Source organism: Meleagris gallopavo, chromosome 8 (assembly GCF_905368555.1).
Source record: "Meleagris gallopavo chromosome 8, MGAL_WU_HG_1.1, whole genome shotgun sequence".
NCBI lineage: Eukaryota > Metazoa > Chordata > Aves > Galliformes > Phasianidae > Meleagris > Meleagris gallopavo.
The window spans coordinates 5,215,706-5,234,938 of NC_139411.1; the positions used below are offsets into that span (position 1 = coordinate 5,215,706).

The window sequence follows — 19,233 nt, forward strand, 5'->3', positions numbered from 1 at the left end:
TAGGTCTGTCTTGCTACATCACTGGATATAAGAGTGCAGCTGTTAGAATTTAATCAAATATTAAAATATCGTATCTCCATCAAATGAATATACTGTCCCGAACCTAAATTTAACTACAAAACCACAGAAAGTGTAGCCAATATGCAGTATTAAATTCCAAAAATAATGAAAGAATATTTAAATGGACTTACCAGCGTACTTCATGTTTCTCAAGCAAAATAAATGAAAAAGGTCCATTTTGACTCTTCCTGCACAGCAATTATTCCAGTAATGAAAAAGATATGATTAATCAAAGCACTACAATGCAGTGCTATTGTCACACTAAGATGCATAGCACAGAAAGCCCTCACCCAACATGCAGCAAAGAGATGTAAGATTATACGAAATGTGACGCTCTTCTCAATACTCCCATTGCTACTGAAAAACTTCAGTATTTCTAAAGCTCTACAATAACGCTATCGTGTACTCATAGAAAAACAATCCCTTTCAGTAGTAGTGAGCAGCAATTTGCCTGTTTTACAGCAGAAACGAAGAATACACTTTTGTTCTAAAAGTTACTTTTTTAGAGAAGAAACCCTGCCACTACTCAACCAGAACATTTATCTGTACGTCATACTCTACCATAACTTCTTTGCTAATTACAATTATTCTTACACTAGGCTTCTAAGTCGAATGAGCTCTATTAGTCCCTCCTTCCCCTAAATGAAGAACTGAGAGGCCAGATGCATTTATTTGGTGACTACCTGCTCCTAACAAAACACTCTAAAAACAGCATCTTGATATAACAGAAAGGCAACACAGTATTACAGATGATCATGGACCAGATGGCTCCTGGGAAGGAGAACTCATGCCAGACAGTAGGACAGAAAGATAGAGTGACTTCCAATCTGGAATGCATGGAAAGAAGTCTAAAGTAAAAAACATAAGGCAGTGGGACTTACAATTTCCAAGAAAAAATTACTAAAGCAAAGATCAGTGAAGCTACAGCATTACAATAAATTAAACTGACGTTGAACTACACTGTTACATGACACAAATCAGATTTCAAAAAGGAACACTATTAAGAGTGAGAGAGGGACCTGAAAGGATCATGAGAAGAGAATGAGGACCAAGTCAGCCAGCAACACAACCACAATACACGGAACTCAGCAGTTAGATGCACATAGTTCAGCAAATCCAGATGGCACAACTTCCTTCCAAAGCTATCAAATCATCCTAATGAGGCTGCACAGCAACAGGATGTTAAACAATCTTAGAATTTCTCTAACATAATTGATGTCTGGTTTTCCTAAGTCTTATTAAAAGAACTCCTGGAATACTTTAATCCATACCAGATTAATATTCATGTTTACGCCTCATTTAAACAAATACAAACACTGAAATTATTCTTTCTTTCTGTATGTTCTCCCCCAGCACTAAGTAACCCACAATCTGGAATCGGGGAGTGCTGTGTGAAGTATAGATGGGATGAGGTACAAATGGTGAAAATATGAACAGTGAGGTAGCACTCATTGCAACTCATCTGAAAAAGTTTCAGAAAACTGCAGTTTTAGTCGTAAGAGATAAGAGTCACACATTCAGAGATGGAATAAAATAATGGGAATTTTTTTTTAATAGAATATAGCCAGGGATTAAAACAGAAGGGTTTAAGGGGAGGGTAGGTGCTCTCTTTTTAATCAAGTCTATATTATTGAGAATGTGTCTGAAGCTTGTGGATAGCTGAAATGTTATGTAGAGACATTTACTAACTGAGAACAACACAGGTAAAGATATGCAAGAATGCAATCTAAAAGAATATAGAAAATATGATTTATACCTTACAGCTTGTCTCAATAAGAGAGATAATAAGAGGCAATTAGTCTTAGTTGGAGGCATAATTTACATCAGAATAGAATATTGATCACTATCTGATCACTTTCAGAGTAATAGTTATCAGACTGTTGCTTTATAAAGTCAGGTAACGTCATCATTTATTCTATCTTTTGACAAGTGTATTTTGATAGTATTTTCTAAGACCTTAAAAAGAATCAATTTAATTTCTAAATCTGATTGAATTAGGAGAAACTTGTGTTAAATTGGCTGTAACCAATTTTGAAATTGGCTCAATGCGACTATGCGTATTTATTTGCTACCTTACAGCTAAACGCATTAAATGTAATTATTCTAAAGAACTACTTTAAAAGAACGCACCATTTACAATTATTTGAAACCTCTGAGATTACTGCAACAACTTCTAGCTACACAAGATTAGATCCTCAGACAGATGTTACAAGAGAAAATAGCAGCAAAACCACTGAGGCAGAACAGTAGAAATATTGCTGTTAAGAGACTCACAACAGAGAGCAAGCACAAAAACAATCAATTGTAACTTGGTGATCTTTTTCTTTTATCTTGTCTGTGACTAAAATCAAGCTACTGCATTTCAATTGTCTTCCTCAATCTGCCATATGAAAAATAGTCAGTCTCAACACTAGAGATAACACCAGAGAGAAGAAAATTGAGATATCAGCAAGAGTTTATTAAGATTAAAAACGTATATATTCATTTATTTTACAACAATTTCAAAGTTTTACAGCAATACTATATATAATCAGCACATATTCCATACCCGTTCTTTTGTGATTATTTATATTTAAAATATTTGCTTCCTTGAGCTAATTCATTTTCCTTAGGTTTGCAATCCATGTCTTACAGTCTCTTACTCAGTCACTGCAAAAGTTGATGCTTCAAAGATCAGGATGGAAATTTAGCAGGTGGAAGTCCTTTTGCAAAGGATAGCTGTTTTCATCTAGCACAAAATGGCTTCTGATTTCCATCAAATAGGATGCTTCCATATCTGCTAGCAGTGAATGACACAGATCTGCAACTATCATGCCATAGGTTATATCCGAGGAGGGCACTGCAAAAGACACAACAATTCAATTTACTTCTTAACTTTCACAATACCACCTAACATTCAAGTTTTACCTCAAGTTTTATGAAAGCTACACTGAATTATCAGAAGAATAAACTAGCATCCAAATAAGACATTATTTGGTTCTCACCTTTTTCTTAAGAAAACAATATCAAACGTGTTTCTCTCAACTGTTGAATCGTAACACTTGTAAGTTATGTACAAAATGAAGATGTACCAATGGAAACAACACAGGGGCTGAGAGACTTGCCTGTTCAGCCTCAAGAAGAGAAGACTGAGAGGAGATTTGATCAATGTTTATAAAAAGTGCAGGAGGCAACTGGAAGAAGCCAAACTCTTCCAGTGGTGTATTGTGATAGGACAAGGAGTAATGGCCAAAAGCTGGAGTGTAGGAAGTTCCACACAAATATATGGAAGAACTTCCTTACAGTGAGGGTGCCATAGCACTGGAACAGACTGCCCAGACAGGCTGTGAACTCTCCTTCTCTGGGGGATATTCAAAGCCCATTTGGACGCCCATCTATGCAACCTATTGTAGGGGACCTGCCCTAGCAAGGAGTTGGACTCAATCTCTAGAGGGACCTTCCAACCCCTGAAATTAAAATTAAACACCGTTCATAGTTATTTACATGACCAATGTATGGCAGCTATTTTTCAAAGCTTAAAAGAGATTTTGTTTTGCATGTAAGGAATCCATTTAGTGGCCAAATCTTTAGTTACATACTGTATAATAGATACTCATATAATCTCACCTATTACTGTTGCTACTCAACTCTAAACTTCGTTTCAGTTGCTATCTGAAAAATTCTGTTGTCTTTAGGTTGCTTTTTTTCCCCCTTTGTTTTCTAAGTCTCATATACCACATGAATGTTCATCAGACTTATCCAAAACAACAATCCCATACATATCTTAACTGTCAGTAAGTAAAAATTTTCTTTTCACTGAGAACTTTGCTGCCTATAGTATTTGTACTGCAAGTTCATTCATGGAACAGTACCTACTGATCTGTTCAGCCAGTCTGCAGGAATATTAAGGAAGATTTTTTCCATCAGCTCAGACACCACATGTATATTTATCTCACATCCTCCATCTTCCACTGTCATCAAAGCAGATCTAGGTACAAAAACAAAAGGCTCTTAAAAATTAGCTGCTGCGTTTCATCTAGTTGAAGCAAAATTTGTGAATTGAAGTTATACAATATAATACAATCTTCCAAAATATCAAGTGGAAAATTTCTATGCACACATCTGTCAAATCTGTACAGTTAGAACATGAGCTTGAAATACACGAAATATCACTACACAATGTTAACATAATTTCTAAAGCTACAAGTAAGCCCTACTATGAGACAACTGCAGAAAGCCAGGCTTTAGTAATCTCTTCTCCTGAAAGAGAATGAGAACTGCAACAAATGACTTTAAAAAAAAAAAAAACAAAACAGCATAAATATAAGGGAGATTATTGAAAAAGGGAGGTTTTTTTTGAAGGAGTCTTTCATTCCAGTAAGACTCCCAAGTTATCTGAAGTCCTGTATAAGTAAAATATAATGCAGGAAAATTTACACACCCACAGGTTTTCTGTATGCATGCTTTATTACAGTTAAAGGCTGCCCAGAGAGGTTGTGGATGCCCCATCCCTAGAGGTGTTCAAGGCCAGGTTGGATGGGGCCTTGGGCAGCCTGGTCTCATATTAAATGTGGAGGTTGGTGGCCCTGCCTGTGGCAGGGGGGTTGGAATCTCATGATCCTTGGGGTCCTTTTCAACCCTGGCCATTCTGTGATTCTGTGAATGACAACAAAGTCACACACATTCAAGTACTTAAAGTTACAGCATTTCAAAAATCAATAACAGCTCTTATTTAACATTTTACACTTGACCAGTTGTGGAACTTCATCAGTCTACTCTATATGAAAAAAACTAAAACTGTCAGAATCTGTTGGCAGCTTTGCAAGCACTTTATCTCCCACTGACACTTCCAATCACTAAGATTAAATGCCAAGGAAAACACTGAAAAAAACCATTTCAATTTCCGTAAAATGTAACAAAAGTAAAACAACACCAGACTAATATACAGTCTTATTGTGCCATTACTGAAGAAACCAAATGCTCGAAAATACATCCATGATTTATGTAAGCTGGCATAGTATTTCAACGGAGGTGTCAGCACAGTGGTTATTAATATCAGATCCAAAGAGGAGATGGTCTTACAAATTAAGCTCGTATGACCATTTGGAAATTAACACAAGTTCCTTTTTTGGTATTTGTCAGTGGGTGCTTCTAATGTTTACTGATCTTTAATTACTTTGCACAGTGTCCCGCATTCTTGCTGCTGTGGGGTGTCAGTAAATCCCACTGCTGTAAACTGCAGTGATTTCAGAGAGCACCAAGGAAGTCCTTGGGAAGCAATTTATTCACAAATACTAGTAACCCTCAATCATAATAGTAAAAACCTGTTTGGAAGTTTAGAATGACATACAAAGAGATCATTGCCACCTATGCTGTGCTTCCACTGAATATTAACAAACTCATTAAAAATATGAAAGAATAAGAAGTAATTAATCTGCAATTGCCTGTTGCTACCACCAAGTACCACTACATGAAGTGTAAAGCTTTGAAAACCAAAGACGAAGGTGGTCTAAAGATAGTAGGTAAGTTCTTCAATAGAAATTCTTCTTCCTTGTCTCTTAGTTCTCAGGAATTCTTCTAACTTCTCTTATTCATATCATCACAGCCCAGAAGGATTATGGAAGTACTTACACACTGTACAGCACTTCAGTAAAGATAAATGTTCAGCATTCCAGTCATACAATAATACAGATAAAAGAAAACCATTTAAGCACACATACGCACATCTAAGCTTGCATCTTTAGCTTTTTTTTTTCTAGATGCTAAATTGGATTCACAGCAGATGAACAAAACTGGGCTCCAAAGTTCAGTGACAAAGTTGGTGATTTATAGCACTGACACAGGGAATTACTACATTGATGTGCACAAGTGGATCCATAGATTTAAGACAACATAATTCTCTTAAGTATAAAAATCCTACCATACTATCCATTTAGTATCTTAAATATTTGCACTCTTAAAATAACATTATATTAGGCTTATTAATTCCTATTCCTCCCTGAAGAAGCATGTCAAATTACAGACTAATCATTCAACATCAACATGTGTTCAAATGCTGACGATCCAAACACTAGAAATCTGTTTTCATTTTTCTCTCCTTTTCAGTGAGAGGGCAAATGGATGCAATTCACTTTCATCTTATGAAAGAGGTGGGGGAATCTTTTCAGTTAAAAATGGAACTTTTTGCACTTCATTCTCCCTCGTAGGATAAAAGCAGCATATAATTTTGCTATGATACCTGAATTTACTTTGGGCTTTTGAAATGTATGAGTTTAATAAAACTACTTAATGGTGTTTCTACATCAACTAGATCTGTTTTGTTTCTTAAAGTAAGCATACTTCTTGTGTCACAGTGCCATCTACTGATAGCTTCACATCCCTGCTCTTGAAGAATGCTTTTGAAATCATTTGTTAGTACTACTTCCACCAGTTTAAAAATGTGTTTGAAAATGCGTGAACACACAACCTTGGGCTGGAAGAAGAGGCACAAGGAGTTTTACTCTGGTCCTTAAGCTCCTCCTTCATCCTAACTCAATGAAACAGAACTGGATAAACCTTGTTACACAATATTCAAAGGAAGGAAAAAAGTTGCACAAGGATTAGGTGGAATTCTTTGTATAAAACTAATATAGCAATTCATGAATTGATCTTCGATAATTGCCTAGAAAACCAGAGAAGACTAATCACACCTGAAGTACACAATTTATTATGTAGGGCAAGAACTTAAAGGAAAGAAAATTTTAGTTCACTTCTCTAATAGAAGATTTTATTATTTTTTTTTCCTTGTTTACCTGTAGAATATTTTTACTTTGTTGTATGGCAAACATCTAAAACACTGCTTGTAGATCATGTTCTCATCTGCCTGAAGTTCCAAGCCACATTTAGCACAACCCGAGTATGTAATTATAGGCAGAGAAGCCAGAACAAACTCCAGCGAAGTGTCAGCATGAAAGATGAGCTGCCTGTACTGACCAGTTGAAATAGTAAACTTCAGCTGTAAGACACGGGCTTTCACTTCGATCACTCCTATAGAAACAACAATTTCAAATAAAACTGCAATCAGTTTTATAGATAAAGCAAAAGGAACAGGTATAGCTGATTCAAAAACAAAATCACAAATAAGGCCTTATGAATTTTATTCATTAGAAGCTCATTGTCATATTTAAGAGATTATTCTGCAGTGAAGAATTATTGTGCCTAATACTAAATCTAAAAATTTACAGATGTAGTTCCTTCTTAGTTACTGCTGCAGTAAATGCCAACATAGAAAAGCCTGAATAAATATCAAGAAAATGCAATTATTTGCAAAAAATTGGCAAAGTCCATCAGTACCAGAAAGCAATCAAAATTATTTTCTTTCAGAAGAAAGCTGATGTTGGAACACAAGTTTTCAGATGAGATAGGCCAAACTGAAGAACATTATTCTGTGGCTAACAGAATATCTACCGTGGAAGTAAAAGAAACACCATCATTAGGAGAAGATTCAGTTGCTTCTATAAGATGAATATAATGGTGATGATTGAGTGTAATTGCACAGAGTGAAATAGAAACATTCAAAAGACAAATGGAAAATTATTTCATGAAGATCTATAGATCTCAATGTATACCAGCAAATCCAATCTTATGTTAGATAAGTTTTAAATACAGGTTATGGATCCAGAAAAATACTATGATATGACAATGTGACAAGCCCATGATCTGATACATCCACACGGTAGTTTGGTAAAATCACCTATACACTCTGCTCTCAAAAGTGGGGTGGGGTGGGTAGAAGTATAATATAAACCACAACTAGAAGTAGAAACTAATTTGCCTCCATCCTGGTCCAGAGAGACACTAAAAAGTAGAGCTTTAACAATTTGCCTTCCACTGGTTTTATACATAAATGCTTTGAAATTAATTTTTTTTTTTTACTTCTGCACATTTAACACTAAGTTATTTCTGAAGTTTTCAACAGCAGCAGTTGTTTTACTCTAGTTCTAGAGAATCAAAGAGTATCCCACAAACTCTTTTAGAGGCAAATCACATTATTACAATAGTTGGTGTGGGCAACAAGAAGCAGTACTTCTCCATATGTTCCAAAGCAATTTGTGGTGTAGCACCACACGGCAATAGTTTCTTACCTCTGTGCTTACAGAATTAAAGCTGCATTCACAGTTAGGCTGGACACCAAGCAGTAGCCTGCTGAATAAATTCAGGCTCTCAGAACTGCGTTAAGTTTAAGAAATAATTACTTGGAGAAAGACAGCAATAATATTTTATTTAGCTATGTATTACACTACATAGACACTACAGTGCTAAGTATAACAACTTTACCTGAGCATTTTTCCTCCAAATGCGCTGAGAGATTTGTCACTTTCATAAGGGATGCTTTGCTTTTCTGAAACTTTTCTTTAAATGCAATTGCTCTTTTGTCATCATCAAACAAACACTCACAGGATGACCATGGAGTTGAGTGCAGTTCAAAGTCACCCGAGACAGAACTGTGTTGGACCAGAAGGTATTTGAAGTCCCACAGATGACCTTCAGAACAGAAAACAAGTAAACGAGAGTTTAATTTTTATATCTTGGTTAATTTATAGGAAACTGAAGTCATGAGACTGAGTAACCCATGAGTTCTTTTTTTCCTCCCCAGTTCTCCTCCTCCTCCTACTGGAAGCATTGGGAAGGGAGAAAACAGCTGCATGGTGCTTAGCTGTCTATTAGGTCAAACAAAACCAGAAACATTTGCTATAAATCATATTTAACAGTTTTTAGTCACAGTGATGATTTGTGTGCATCCTGAGGAATTTTTCCGATGACACCAAGCTGAGCATCGAAGAAGGAAGAGAAGCCATCCAAAGGGTCCCAGACAAGTTTGAACAGTATTATGGTATGATAAAAGTACAGGTTGCAAGCCTAATTTGGTCTCGGAACTCAGCATTGGCATCATCTTCATACTTTGGGAGCCATCCCTTACATACATTACCTATGACATGCTACCTTGTGCTCTTGGAAAATGAGGAAATGAAGGATACTCTCTATCTCCTTCAACTTCCCCTGTTCCTGAAGGCTGGAACTTAGAACATCCTTGGAATGTTCACACTAGCAAGATCCTATTGCTGTCTCTTGTATTTCTGATTTTGCCTAAGATTAAGCAACTACTGAGGAATACCATCCAGAGATATGCCCTAAAGCAGGACGGTTACGGGTGGTAATGTTTGTAGAAGGATATGGGCAGTTATCTACGTGGCTGTCACCTCCAATGGTTTTAGACTTCACTCCTGAATAACTGCAGAATCCTAAGTGACAGATAGAATGTTTAAAATAAATAAATAAATAAAGGTATGCTTCAATCCTGGCAACGCCAGAGAGTTACAGCTTTCCACACTGTGCTGGCATATGGACTGTGCCTATCAAACAGCGGTCAAATGCTACTCAACACCCTCAAAGGAAAGAGAATGCCCCTGGATCTGACTCAGTCCCTTTAAATATCATAATACAACCCTTTTTCACTAAGCCAAACAAAATATTGACTGATTTCATACATGGCACGCTTCCTCACATTCTCATATCCTTGCATAAATACTTTCAGGTCAATATACCAAACATTGCTGCAATACTTTTGTACATTCCTTTTTAAACCATGAAGGTATTCATCCAACACAAGAAAATACACCGCTTTTCATATTTGCCTTGAAAACTTACTCAACATTTTCCCCATCTTCAATGAGTTCAGAATTTTACCCCATGTTAATAACAGTCCCCCAAGAATACTGGTTCACAAAAACGCATTTAATGTTTTCAGTAACCACCATCTAAAGAAGAAAAAATAAAATATGAACTGAATGTGTGATGACTGTACACTGGAAGCTTGAGTGTTTTTTTTTTTTTAAATCATGAGATGAAAAACTGAACTTCTACTGCCAACAGTTGTTCGATTCTTAGAAGAGGTAGAATTTTGTGCAATCCAAGCATATACACAGCTTAAAAATCACAAGTCCTCATTCCTTGCTCTAGAAGGCTGGGCTACCTAGTGTGTATCCTCAGCTGTTCTATCACTAGCAGCAAGAACGGGATCACGCGCTTTCCTCATGTAACCCACTCACACTATTAGCTGCTGTCTTGTGTATTCTTGTTCAGTATCGTGGGAGTTATCTTTCTGGCTGTCTTACCTGGACCAAATGTTCATGGTTGGTCTATGATACATATTTGAACAGTTGTGAAAACACTCTTATCTTGAATTTCAGATATAATCTTTTAATCATTAAAACACTAGCTACTAGATACACAGAAATCTAGCTGGAGAATAAGACAAGTTTTACAGAGAAATATAAGTGCTCAAAGTTAGAAACAGTTGCATCACCCATTCTGCTTTTCTACTGAAGCATCAGGGAATTATATCATTTTGTGTCTTAGAAATTATTTGTGACATTGTCAATTTTTTTTTTTTAAGCTTCAATACACAGTATTAAAAATACATTAGAAATTCTGTATTTAAAGCAGTAATTTTCCAGCACATAAAATTTCTAAACACGTGTCTAATAAAAAGCACATACCTGCCCACAGCACAGTATGCACAAAGTAAAAGCCATGCAGATTTCAAGTAAAGAAGTTAATTGGTGAGTATTTAAATTGGACTGCCTTCTTCAAATAGTCCAGGTGGGAGGTCCTGCAGCTATGTATTTAGGAGTACAAATTAGTTCTAAACTCAAGAGGAACAGGAAGAATTTAGAATCTATATGTAAAAATTATTGTAGTGAAAATTTATCTGAGGTTGTTGAAGATTTCTGGGTTTTATTCTGTACTATATGACAACTAACTTTATTAAGGGGTCTGTAATACAGTATTTGTTTCCTAAATGTATCCACTAATGAGAAATGCAAATTCTGAGTAATCAATTTAGAAGCCTAGATTCAGATTTTCTAAAAGAACAATTACTGTCACAGTTAAAACACAGGCTGTGTAATTCTGCAAGAAATGCTGCTGTCAGTTAATGGCTGGGCTAGATAGCAGGACTGCTGGGATACGTAACCTAATTCTGGTGAGGCAGGAAGCAGACGGCACAAATGGGAATTAGAAAAAACAGCAATTCATGCAAAAAAAGACAGCAACTGGAAGACTGAGAAAAACTAGTACCAAAACTAGTAGCTTACTTTACGCCATTTTTTTTGTTTACTTGGTTTCTTTTGGTTTTATTTGCAGTTATGAAACTAGGCTCCAGTGCATCTTGTAACTAGATTCAAATTTGGGAATATTCACACTTTCTCAGTATTGTAAAATGAGCTCACTGATGCTGATAAGTTGCTGATGCCATGACTCCCAAATAGATGAGAATTGTTAAAAATCTATTTCAAAATATGACCTTTTCAAGGAGACCTGAATAGAAAACATGACCAGTTGAACATTTTAAAGCTTTTACTGTAATCAGAGAAATCCTATGATAGTAACCTATAAAGGTTTTTACCTTTTCTCCTCTGAAGTTGAGGGTACCAGGCAGCCCCTGCTCCCCACAGCACCATCTTGTACTGTTGACCTTTGTCCTGTTCTACTGTTAGAATAATTTTTCTCTGGTAGCCTCCTCTGTAGCTATACACAGATTCTGGAAAGTTTGAAATTATGACTTGTTATATGGCACAAAGCACATTAACAAAAAAAAAAATACACACCTCAATATCAAGATAAAACCATGCTACTATGTTTTGAGTGCAACTCTAGGTAAACAAGAAAATACCTATGACTTCTTCAGGACAGAATGAAAACATTTTGTGATTTCTTCAGCAAGATCAATCTGGTTTGAAGGAACACACAGAATATTAATTTACCTTTATCCACCTCACTACTTAGCAACCCTAGCATGTATCTAAGCATCTTTGAGCATCTCTTACTCATCATCCTGACTAGTGTAAGTAGAAAGAAATTGTACTCAACCTCTTAGCAACAGACTGCCATAATTGGAAATTGAAGTTAATGTACTTTCTGTGCAATATACTCAAGTAACAGCTCTACAAATTTTCACAATTCATTACAGTCATGTACAGTACAAATTAATATAGACAGTATATATAAACTGAAAATGAAGATTTTTTACAGATCCTTACCTATGGATAATGCCTAAGTTTCAGTTCCACACTAAATAACAATTATTTTTATTAATTGAATCTTTGAACAAAACCTCATGCTTTAAGTATGTCCTAATCAGAGATATGTACAATGTAATAGAAGATTCCTATCTTCAAAAATCTCAACTTATAATGAGTAAAGGTGATTCTGACAATTCAGTTGACAAAATGGATGCATTTTTCTCCTTCCTACCAATACAAGCACTAACACAAGATGACAGTGCAACAAGATCAAATTAAGATGAATATCATTATATATTATAAATTATATAAAATAAGTCAATCAGAGCAGATAAGCATGGAAAAAAGGGGAAGTCCTTTTCCAGTGGTTAGAAAAAACATGGCAAAACACTGCATAAGATGACCCTGATTCAGTTTGGTTTTGTTCATTTAGCCCCTCAAACTGATTCCAACTGTGTGAAATTGCGACGAAACTGTTATTTCCTCCTGGCAAGAAATCTAAAAGGCATCACTTATTTCTGCTGCAGTAAGTGTAATAAGCTCATGTAGCCTTGTGAGCATTTCTATGATTCTATATTAAGAGCTGATGTATGTCCTGATTACAAAACAATGGAAGCAAATTAATTTTAACATGAAAAAAAAAAGGCTTCTGTAAAAGGAATTCCAAAATACCTGCATTCTCTATTAGAAAGGAATGTGACTATTTGAAAGGCACTAAAACAGGTTGCTCAGAGAATCCGTGGATGCCCCATTCCTGGAGATGTTCAAGTAAAGGTCGGATGGGGCCCTGACCAACCTGATGCAGTGGTTGGCATTGCTGCTGTTAGAACTAAGTATATATCATTAAGATTCCTTCTAATCCAAGCCATTCCATGGTTCTACAATTCTGTGAAAAGCAATAGTGCATTAAACACATGAACTGGTGACAAAAATACTTTGGGAGTCCTCACAATACACAGGAAACTTAAATTTCCAGAACAAATCACCTTAACGAGGTCACTTCCTGCTCTGTTTACATGAAGAAAATACAAGTACTGCCGTGAGACATCTTAATAGATTCATACTGGAAATTCAGTGTTGAAAATTATAGAGAACTTGCACAGACACACACGTAAGGACAATAAAAAAAACTGCAGATATTTAAGAAATGAGGAATTTAATGCTTAGCTTTAAAATCTACACTAACAAGGAAAAAAAACAAAAACGTTCTGAACAAAGCACTAAAAAGGAGCACAGTTCTATTATAAAGAAAAGAGATAATTCTATAAAAATTGTGTAATTCTGGAAATCATATGGTTTACAGTCTAATCATAAGTTTCCTTTGGTGGCGTGAGGCACAATGGAAGTCAGATAGAAAGCAAGGTTTGAATTAGTGAAGCCTGACTATCTCACACAATGCTTTAATCAACAAGCCATTTTTCTAAAGCAGTAGTCTACAACAAGAATGCACCTTTGAGTTTCAAGAGCCATTAAAACTAACTCATGTTCTTTCACTGTAGATAAAGTATATCTGTCTTTCCAGCATTCCTACTACACATTCCTTAGTGAAAACACATCAGCCACTCAGTGAGCAGGAACACCATGTCCATGTCCACTGCCTGCATGCTTCTCACACAGATCTACATGCTACTGATCAGCTAGCATGCAATAACCTCACTCAGCAGCTGATTTCAGTCATTTTCGTCCTCTTTAGTCCTACTTCTCCAACGGTGACCTCAATGAGTGGGTCTTCACAAGTTTTATTTGTGAATCGTATCAAAAAATTTGAGCATGGAATAGGAAACACCCCACCATAGGTAAAATGTAAACAGCATTTTTACAAGGCGATTCTGAAGTTCTGAAATTTGATGTTCAGAGCATGAACTTACCTGTTAATATGGCAATGCTGATAATTTTTAAGATTGAGTGAACCAAAGTGTTTGGCTGAAGCTGGTCGAGCTGAACATACTGAACACTGTCCAGTCTCTGAACTTGCCTTCGTGGAATGTCTCTAAAGTGAGGAAATTCTGATGATACATATGCCAATAAGCCATGGAGAACATCACCATTCACTACAGGGTAAACTTAAATAAAAACAACCAAAATTAGAGGGACTCTCCTTTTTTTGAGCTTAGCAGCTTAAAAATCTATCACCTGTGAAAATTTAAACTAACAAAAAAATCTGTTCTGAGAATTCTAAGGCAAGAAATGCTTGAGATGTGCAAGACTTGATTCAAAATTAAACTGTACTTCATCTGCCTCCTCTTAATAACATCCCCAACATTAACTATAGTTGCAGTATTTTAAGTTACACCAAAAAGAAGAAAGAGGCATGGTATTGTAACTTCATAAGAACATCCATTCTTGATCATTTACCCAAACCTGTCTTAAATAGGTAAGAGTAGCCAATGTCAGGAAGACTAAGAACAAAGCAAGTACACAGGAACACTTGTGCTATCTTTCCCCTTTCCCCCAGTGCTCCACAACTCAGTTATCTTTGAAGTCTTCATGCTTATTAGTCTGTAAATAATTTTCCCTGATCTTCTCATTTTCTTAAGCCTTACAAGATCCTGGTGAACCTACCTACAGTGTTTTGTACTTTCCAGCTGCCTGCATTTCTACTTTTATCTACATGTGAGGCATTGCTAATAAATGCATTACTTCAAACTAGTATTTTAACACAATTTTATGAAGGAAACTTATGCAATGGTATCTTACATTCTTCTGGATTGAGAACTGAGTAGTTGCCCAGATTCAGTAACTGACTGGTAAATGTAGACTGCAGCATTATTTCTCCATACCAGTGATTCTCATGCATCATGATATCTGCAAGAAAAAAGCAACCTTATTAATTCCTGTGCAAACTGTATTGAAGTACCATATTTATCTTCTCAGCTACGGAAACAAAAACCTTGAGGTTGGCTCCACATCAGATCTTTACTTTTGACTCTCCTCTTTCTTTAGCTTGCTATTCTCTCAGTCTCTCATCATCTGCTATGTCTTCTTCATCCTCAACTTGTTTGCCTGCCCTCTCCTTCTCTCCCTGCCTTATGCCTTCTTCATTACCAAGGACACGTTGCATCTTAATGTATAAGACACCTATGGTTGACATTGATGTATGCAAGGGACTTGCACAAAAATGTGGGAAAAGTACACACACCAATTAAGTCATTCAAACTGCCAAATTTAATCAACTGCAAGATGGCAGGAAGGTGCCAAAGCTATAACACCACCCACATTTTCAGGAGTGATCATATGAAGTAAGAATTTCAGAGATATCACTTTGAAGCACAGCGATTTTTCTAATCTACCAACATCCCTTCAGAAGACTTAATCAAATTTGCTCGGCTTTATCCTTCATATAAAATATTTAATAGCCCAACAGCAAGTGTTGTATAAGCAAAATTGCTAAGCTATTACAGTGCAACACTTCTTGCAAATAATATAGTACTGAGGTTACCTAGAAATACTTTTGATGTATTTTGGAGTACGCAAGTCTAAGCAGAAAATAAAGCCCACCTTACCTTCAATTGCTTTAAAATAACTACCAATGCAATATAAGTGCTTACTTTAGGAACTCTTGTTAAGAAAGAGATGTAGGCATCTTTAAGATATCACTGAACTACTCAAACAAAAATACTTCTATATTTTTTTTCCTGTTTTTTTTTTTTTTTTTTTTTTTTTGCAAAACCTGAACATTTAGATAGCTATCAAGTTCTTATCAACTCCAGACCTAGATTAGATGCAATACAGTTTTCTATTTTATAGTATTCTCTTAACAAAGGGAGCATTTTGCTTCTAATATGTTTTAACAAGTACGAAGTATTCATCAGTACCCATCGTCATATGCTGTAGAGAAGTTCAAAAAAGAAATAACTAACATCTGGTCTGTAACAGCACTCTCCCCTTAAAACACTGACAGGTTACACTGTCAGGATGACCATAATAATTCAAACTGACTGAGTGATATGAGTGATACAAGTGACGTTAGAAAAAAACTGACAGATGTTTAGCCATAATTCCAAGTTACTAATTACACACTGGTCTACTTCCAACAGGCATTTAAGATCCATATTTAAAAACAAACCAGAATCACTTCTCACCTGTAAGTAATACGACATCTCCAGGAAACACAGTGAGTGACCAAAACGCAGCACCACGCCACAGCACCACCTTTCTCTTAGTTCCTGACTGATCAATAACTACGATTGTTGCTACAGGAACTTTACATGAAGATTTGGGTCTGGACTTCATCTGTATTTCTTTGATAAGACATGGGTGTACTACGGTGACCAAAACATTGTACTTTTGATTTTTGCAGCAGCAGTCCTTAAGTGATGATAGTAGTTTCCCTTGAGGCTTGAACTCCATCCTCTCTTGACCCACTGTCATTCCAGGACCGGATGGGGAAGAATTCAATTTAGCTCTCTTTGATTTAAGCTGCCTCTTAAGCGTTGTGTTAAAAATATGAAAAAGATCTTCAGACTCGTGGGCTCTTTTATAAGAGCTCTTATGAGAGCTTTCTACTTGAGAGCACAGTATCCCCGAGCTCAATGGTTCAATATGGATTTCATTTATGAATTGCCCAGCAGGAACCTTACATTCATGAGACTCCCCCGTGTTTTCATTAGAGCTTTCTTCTCTTCTTGTATCTTCAAAGCCAATGTTTTTCTCATCACCATCAGAACTGAAAAGTTCAGGAGAACTTGTATACTCCTGCTTACACTCATTCTCAGCCAAACAGAGACATCTTCCAGCATCAGATTCCAATTGGTAGTCATCACATTGCCTTTCTTTGCGCTTACTCTGTCCTTCTGTCTCCAATAGTTCTGCAGTTCTTTTCTGCATCGCATTCCGGTTCTTAAAGTGATCCTGTGCAAGAGCAGCTATCTGACTTGAAGTCATTATGCTACGAAATTCAGTATCAGTCGACACTGCAAGATCTGAACAGTCACTTAATTCTCCTTTTGCTTTTGACTCTTGATTTTTGGGGAAAAACATATTCAGATATCGACTTAAATGTTCATGGTGATCATTTCTGTGATCCGATTCAACACCTTGTTCCACAGACCTTAGGTGTATGCTGATCTGCTTTGTACTACCAACCAGATCAGAAATGTCAGAGTCCCTAATTTCTAAGTGACTGGGTTTTCTTTCAGTGAGGTCTGAACAACTGCCTTGTGATTGTTCATCCTGTCTACCTGATTTCACTAATTTCTGAGGAAGGCAATCTGGAGCCTCATCTGTGTTTGCACATATGTGCCTATCTTTGGATATTTGAAAACCAGAATAAGTTAAACCTCTCGTCTTTTGGGATGAAGTAGCACAAGTTACTACCACAGGTACAAAAGGTTTCAAACACTCCTTTTCTACCATTAATTTCTTCTGTTCAGACTGCTGAGAACTGTAATCATTTGTGGGAACTGCTGTGACTACAGAGTTTCCTGCCTGAAACACTAAATGGTCAGTGCCTTTGTTTTCTTCATTAAAAAAACTGTGTATATCGTAGGAACAGTGGAGTTCTTTCCACTTCTCAACAGCAGGTACTGAACTACTTTGTTCCGACACCTCTAGCAGGCTTGGAATACTGGGTGCTCCAACAAAGATATGAATTTGAGGTCTTTCTGACATTTTATTTTATTTTTTTTTTTAAACTTTAAATGGTGTGGTTTACACAGTAACTACAGTACTAAATGCTGCCAAATATTATATGCAAACTTTTCCTTATTTTAAGGTATATAAACTTTGAAGGAATATTTAACCACTGATAGAAAACATCACTTAAAGTCTGTACTATTAAAAAATGGAAGTTACTTCCTGTTTACTTACTTTACAAGTAAGTAAAGAATACCAATTCATTTCTCATTCTGATACTTGGAAACATGGCAGATGTAGATTTGTAGTGAAGATCAGAATTTAATGAATAGATTCTACAAAGTTCTCAGGAATCAAATTTTATTAGTAGTTTACTCGTGATCTGAGCAGACTTGTGTTTAGATATTATAAACATAAGTTAAAATTATAAATAATAAAAGTAGAGCTACTTATGGTTAATTTAGAAGAATTTGGTAGAAATGCATGATTTTACGCAGCTATAAATTAACAAGCCTGGTTTAGCAGAAAAACCACTACATTAGGTCATCTAATATTTTAAGGCCAGGTCTCAGGATATTACCAATATCTTTATAAATTTTTAATAAAAACAAAGTAGTCACAGTGTAGATTGAGCAAATGATTTAGAAGTTAATTCATATTTTTTATCATGCTATCCAAGTTCCTAGCTTTTCCAGCTTGTTAAAAAAAAATTCAGCTCACATACTAAAAAAGATACGTTTTTCTCTTAAGATATCTGCTAAACTATCATTTTTAAATACTCAGATACAGCTAAAAGCATTGTATGCATTAAAATGCAGGCACCTAGTGACATGTTTAAGTTTTAGCAGCAATGTTAATAAGAGCTGTCGTAGCAGAAATTCTGTGGAGGTAGGAAACAGCACCAGCTGAGAAATTCAGGAACAAATCCAGCTGTAAACAGAAGAAACAGCATTAAAACAGACACAGCAATCAAAAATACAGGTTGCTCTGGAAGTAATGCCTCATAACACCCTTTGATAGAACAAATTCTCAGCTATAAAACATTATTTTTCAACATTGTCTCCACCATTAGTTGTGCATTTTCACCAGCAATCAATGACAGCCTGCACACCGTGCTCACAAATACATGCACCAGTGGAGATAACCGACTGATCACTGCTGAAATGTGGCATCCACCACCTCACTGTGCTTACATCCACACTTTGGGCTCCATAAATGTCCAGCAAGCATCAGTGAATGCCAGTGGGTGTCATTGTATCTGTACGGCAGAATTCAATTCCACACCTCTGTTTCATCCATGTCAGGCGCCATTCTGTCAGACTGCCCTTCTGCTGCCATCTGTCACACAGCAACAAAATATAATGCAGTATTGGTGGGAAGGTTCAACCTCTATTGCCATATCACTGACATCCACCTCTGACATCAAGAGCTGAGATAAAACAGGAGGCATTACTTTCGGAGCAGCCCTTACAGTTAGCACTTAACGGCCGTTTTCTTAACAATCCACCAGGGGTCGATAAATCCGCACAGTCAAATGCTCATAGCAACAGAAAAAACC

General features: G+C 36.3%; 1 protein-coding gene across 2 annotated transcripts in view; it reads right to left on the bottom strand.

The window, feature by feature from the left end:
• Nucleotides 1–2,497: 2,497 nt before the first annotated feature.
• Nucleotides 2,498–19,233, bottom strand: part of SHLD2 (shieldin complex subunit 2) — a 36,365-nt gene continuing 19,629 nt past the window's right edge. The window contains exons 4-11 of one of the 2 annotated variants that reach the window (XM_010714170.4): nt 16,184–18,605; nt 14,799–14,906; nt 13,970–14,164; nt 11,486–11,620; nt 8,356–8,562; nt 6,831–7,065; nt 3,912–4,027; nt 2,498–2,899 (exon numbers count right to left, since the gene is read on the bottom strand). In XM_010714170.4, the coding sequence (XP_010712472.2) occupies nt 2,727–2,899; nt 3,912–4,027; nt 6,831–7,065; nt 8,356–8,562; nt 11,486–11,620; nt 13,970–14,164; nt 14,799–14,906; nt 16,184–17,711 (2,697 nt within the window). In that variant the 5' untranslated portion in view covers nt 17,712–18,605 and the 3' untranslated portion in view covers nt 2,498–2,726. The remainder of the gene's footprint in view (nt 2,900–3,911; nt 4,028–6,830; nt 7,066–8,355; nt 8,563–11,485; nt 11,621–13,969; nt 14,165–14,798; nt 14,907–16,183; nt 18,606–19,233) is intronic. The other variant, XM_010714172.4, reaches the window with a different exon arrangement.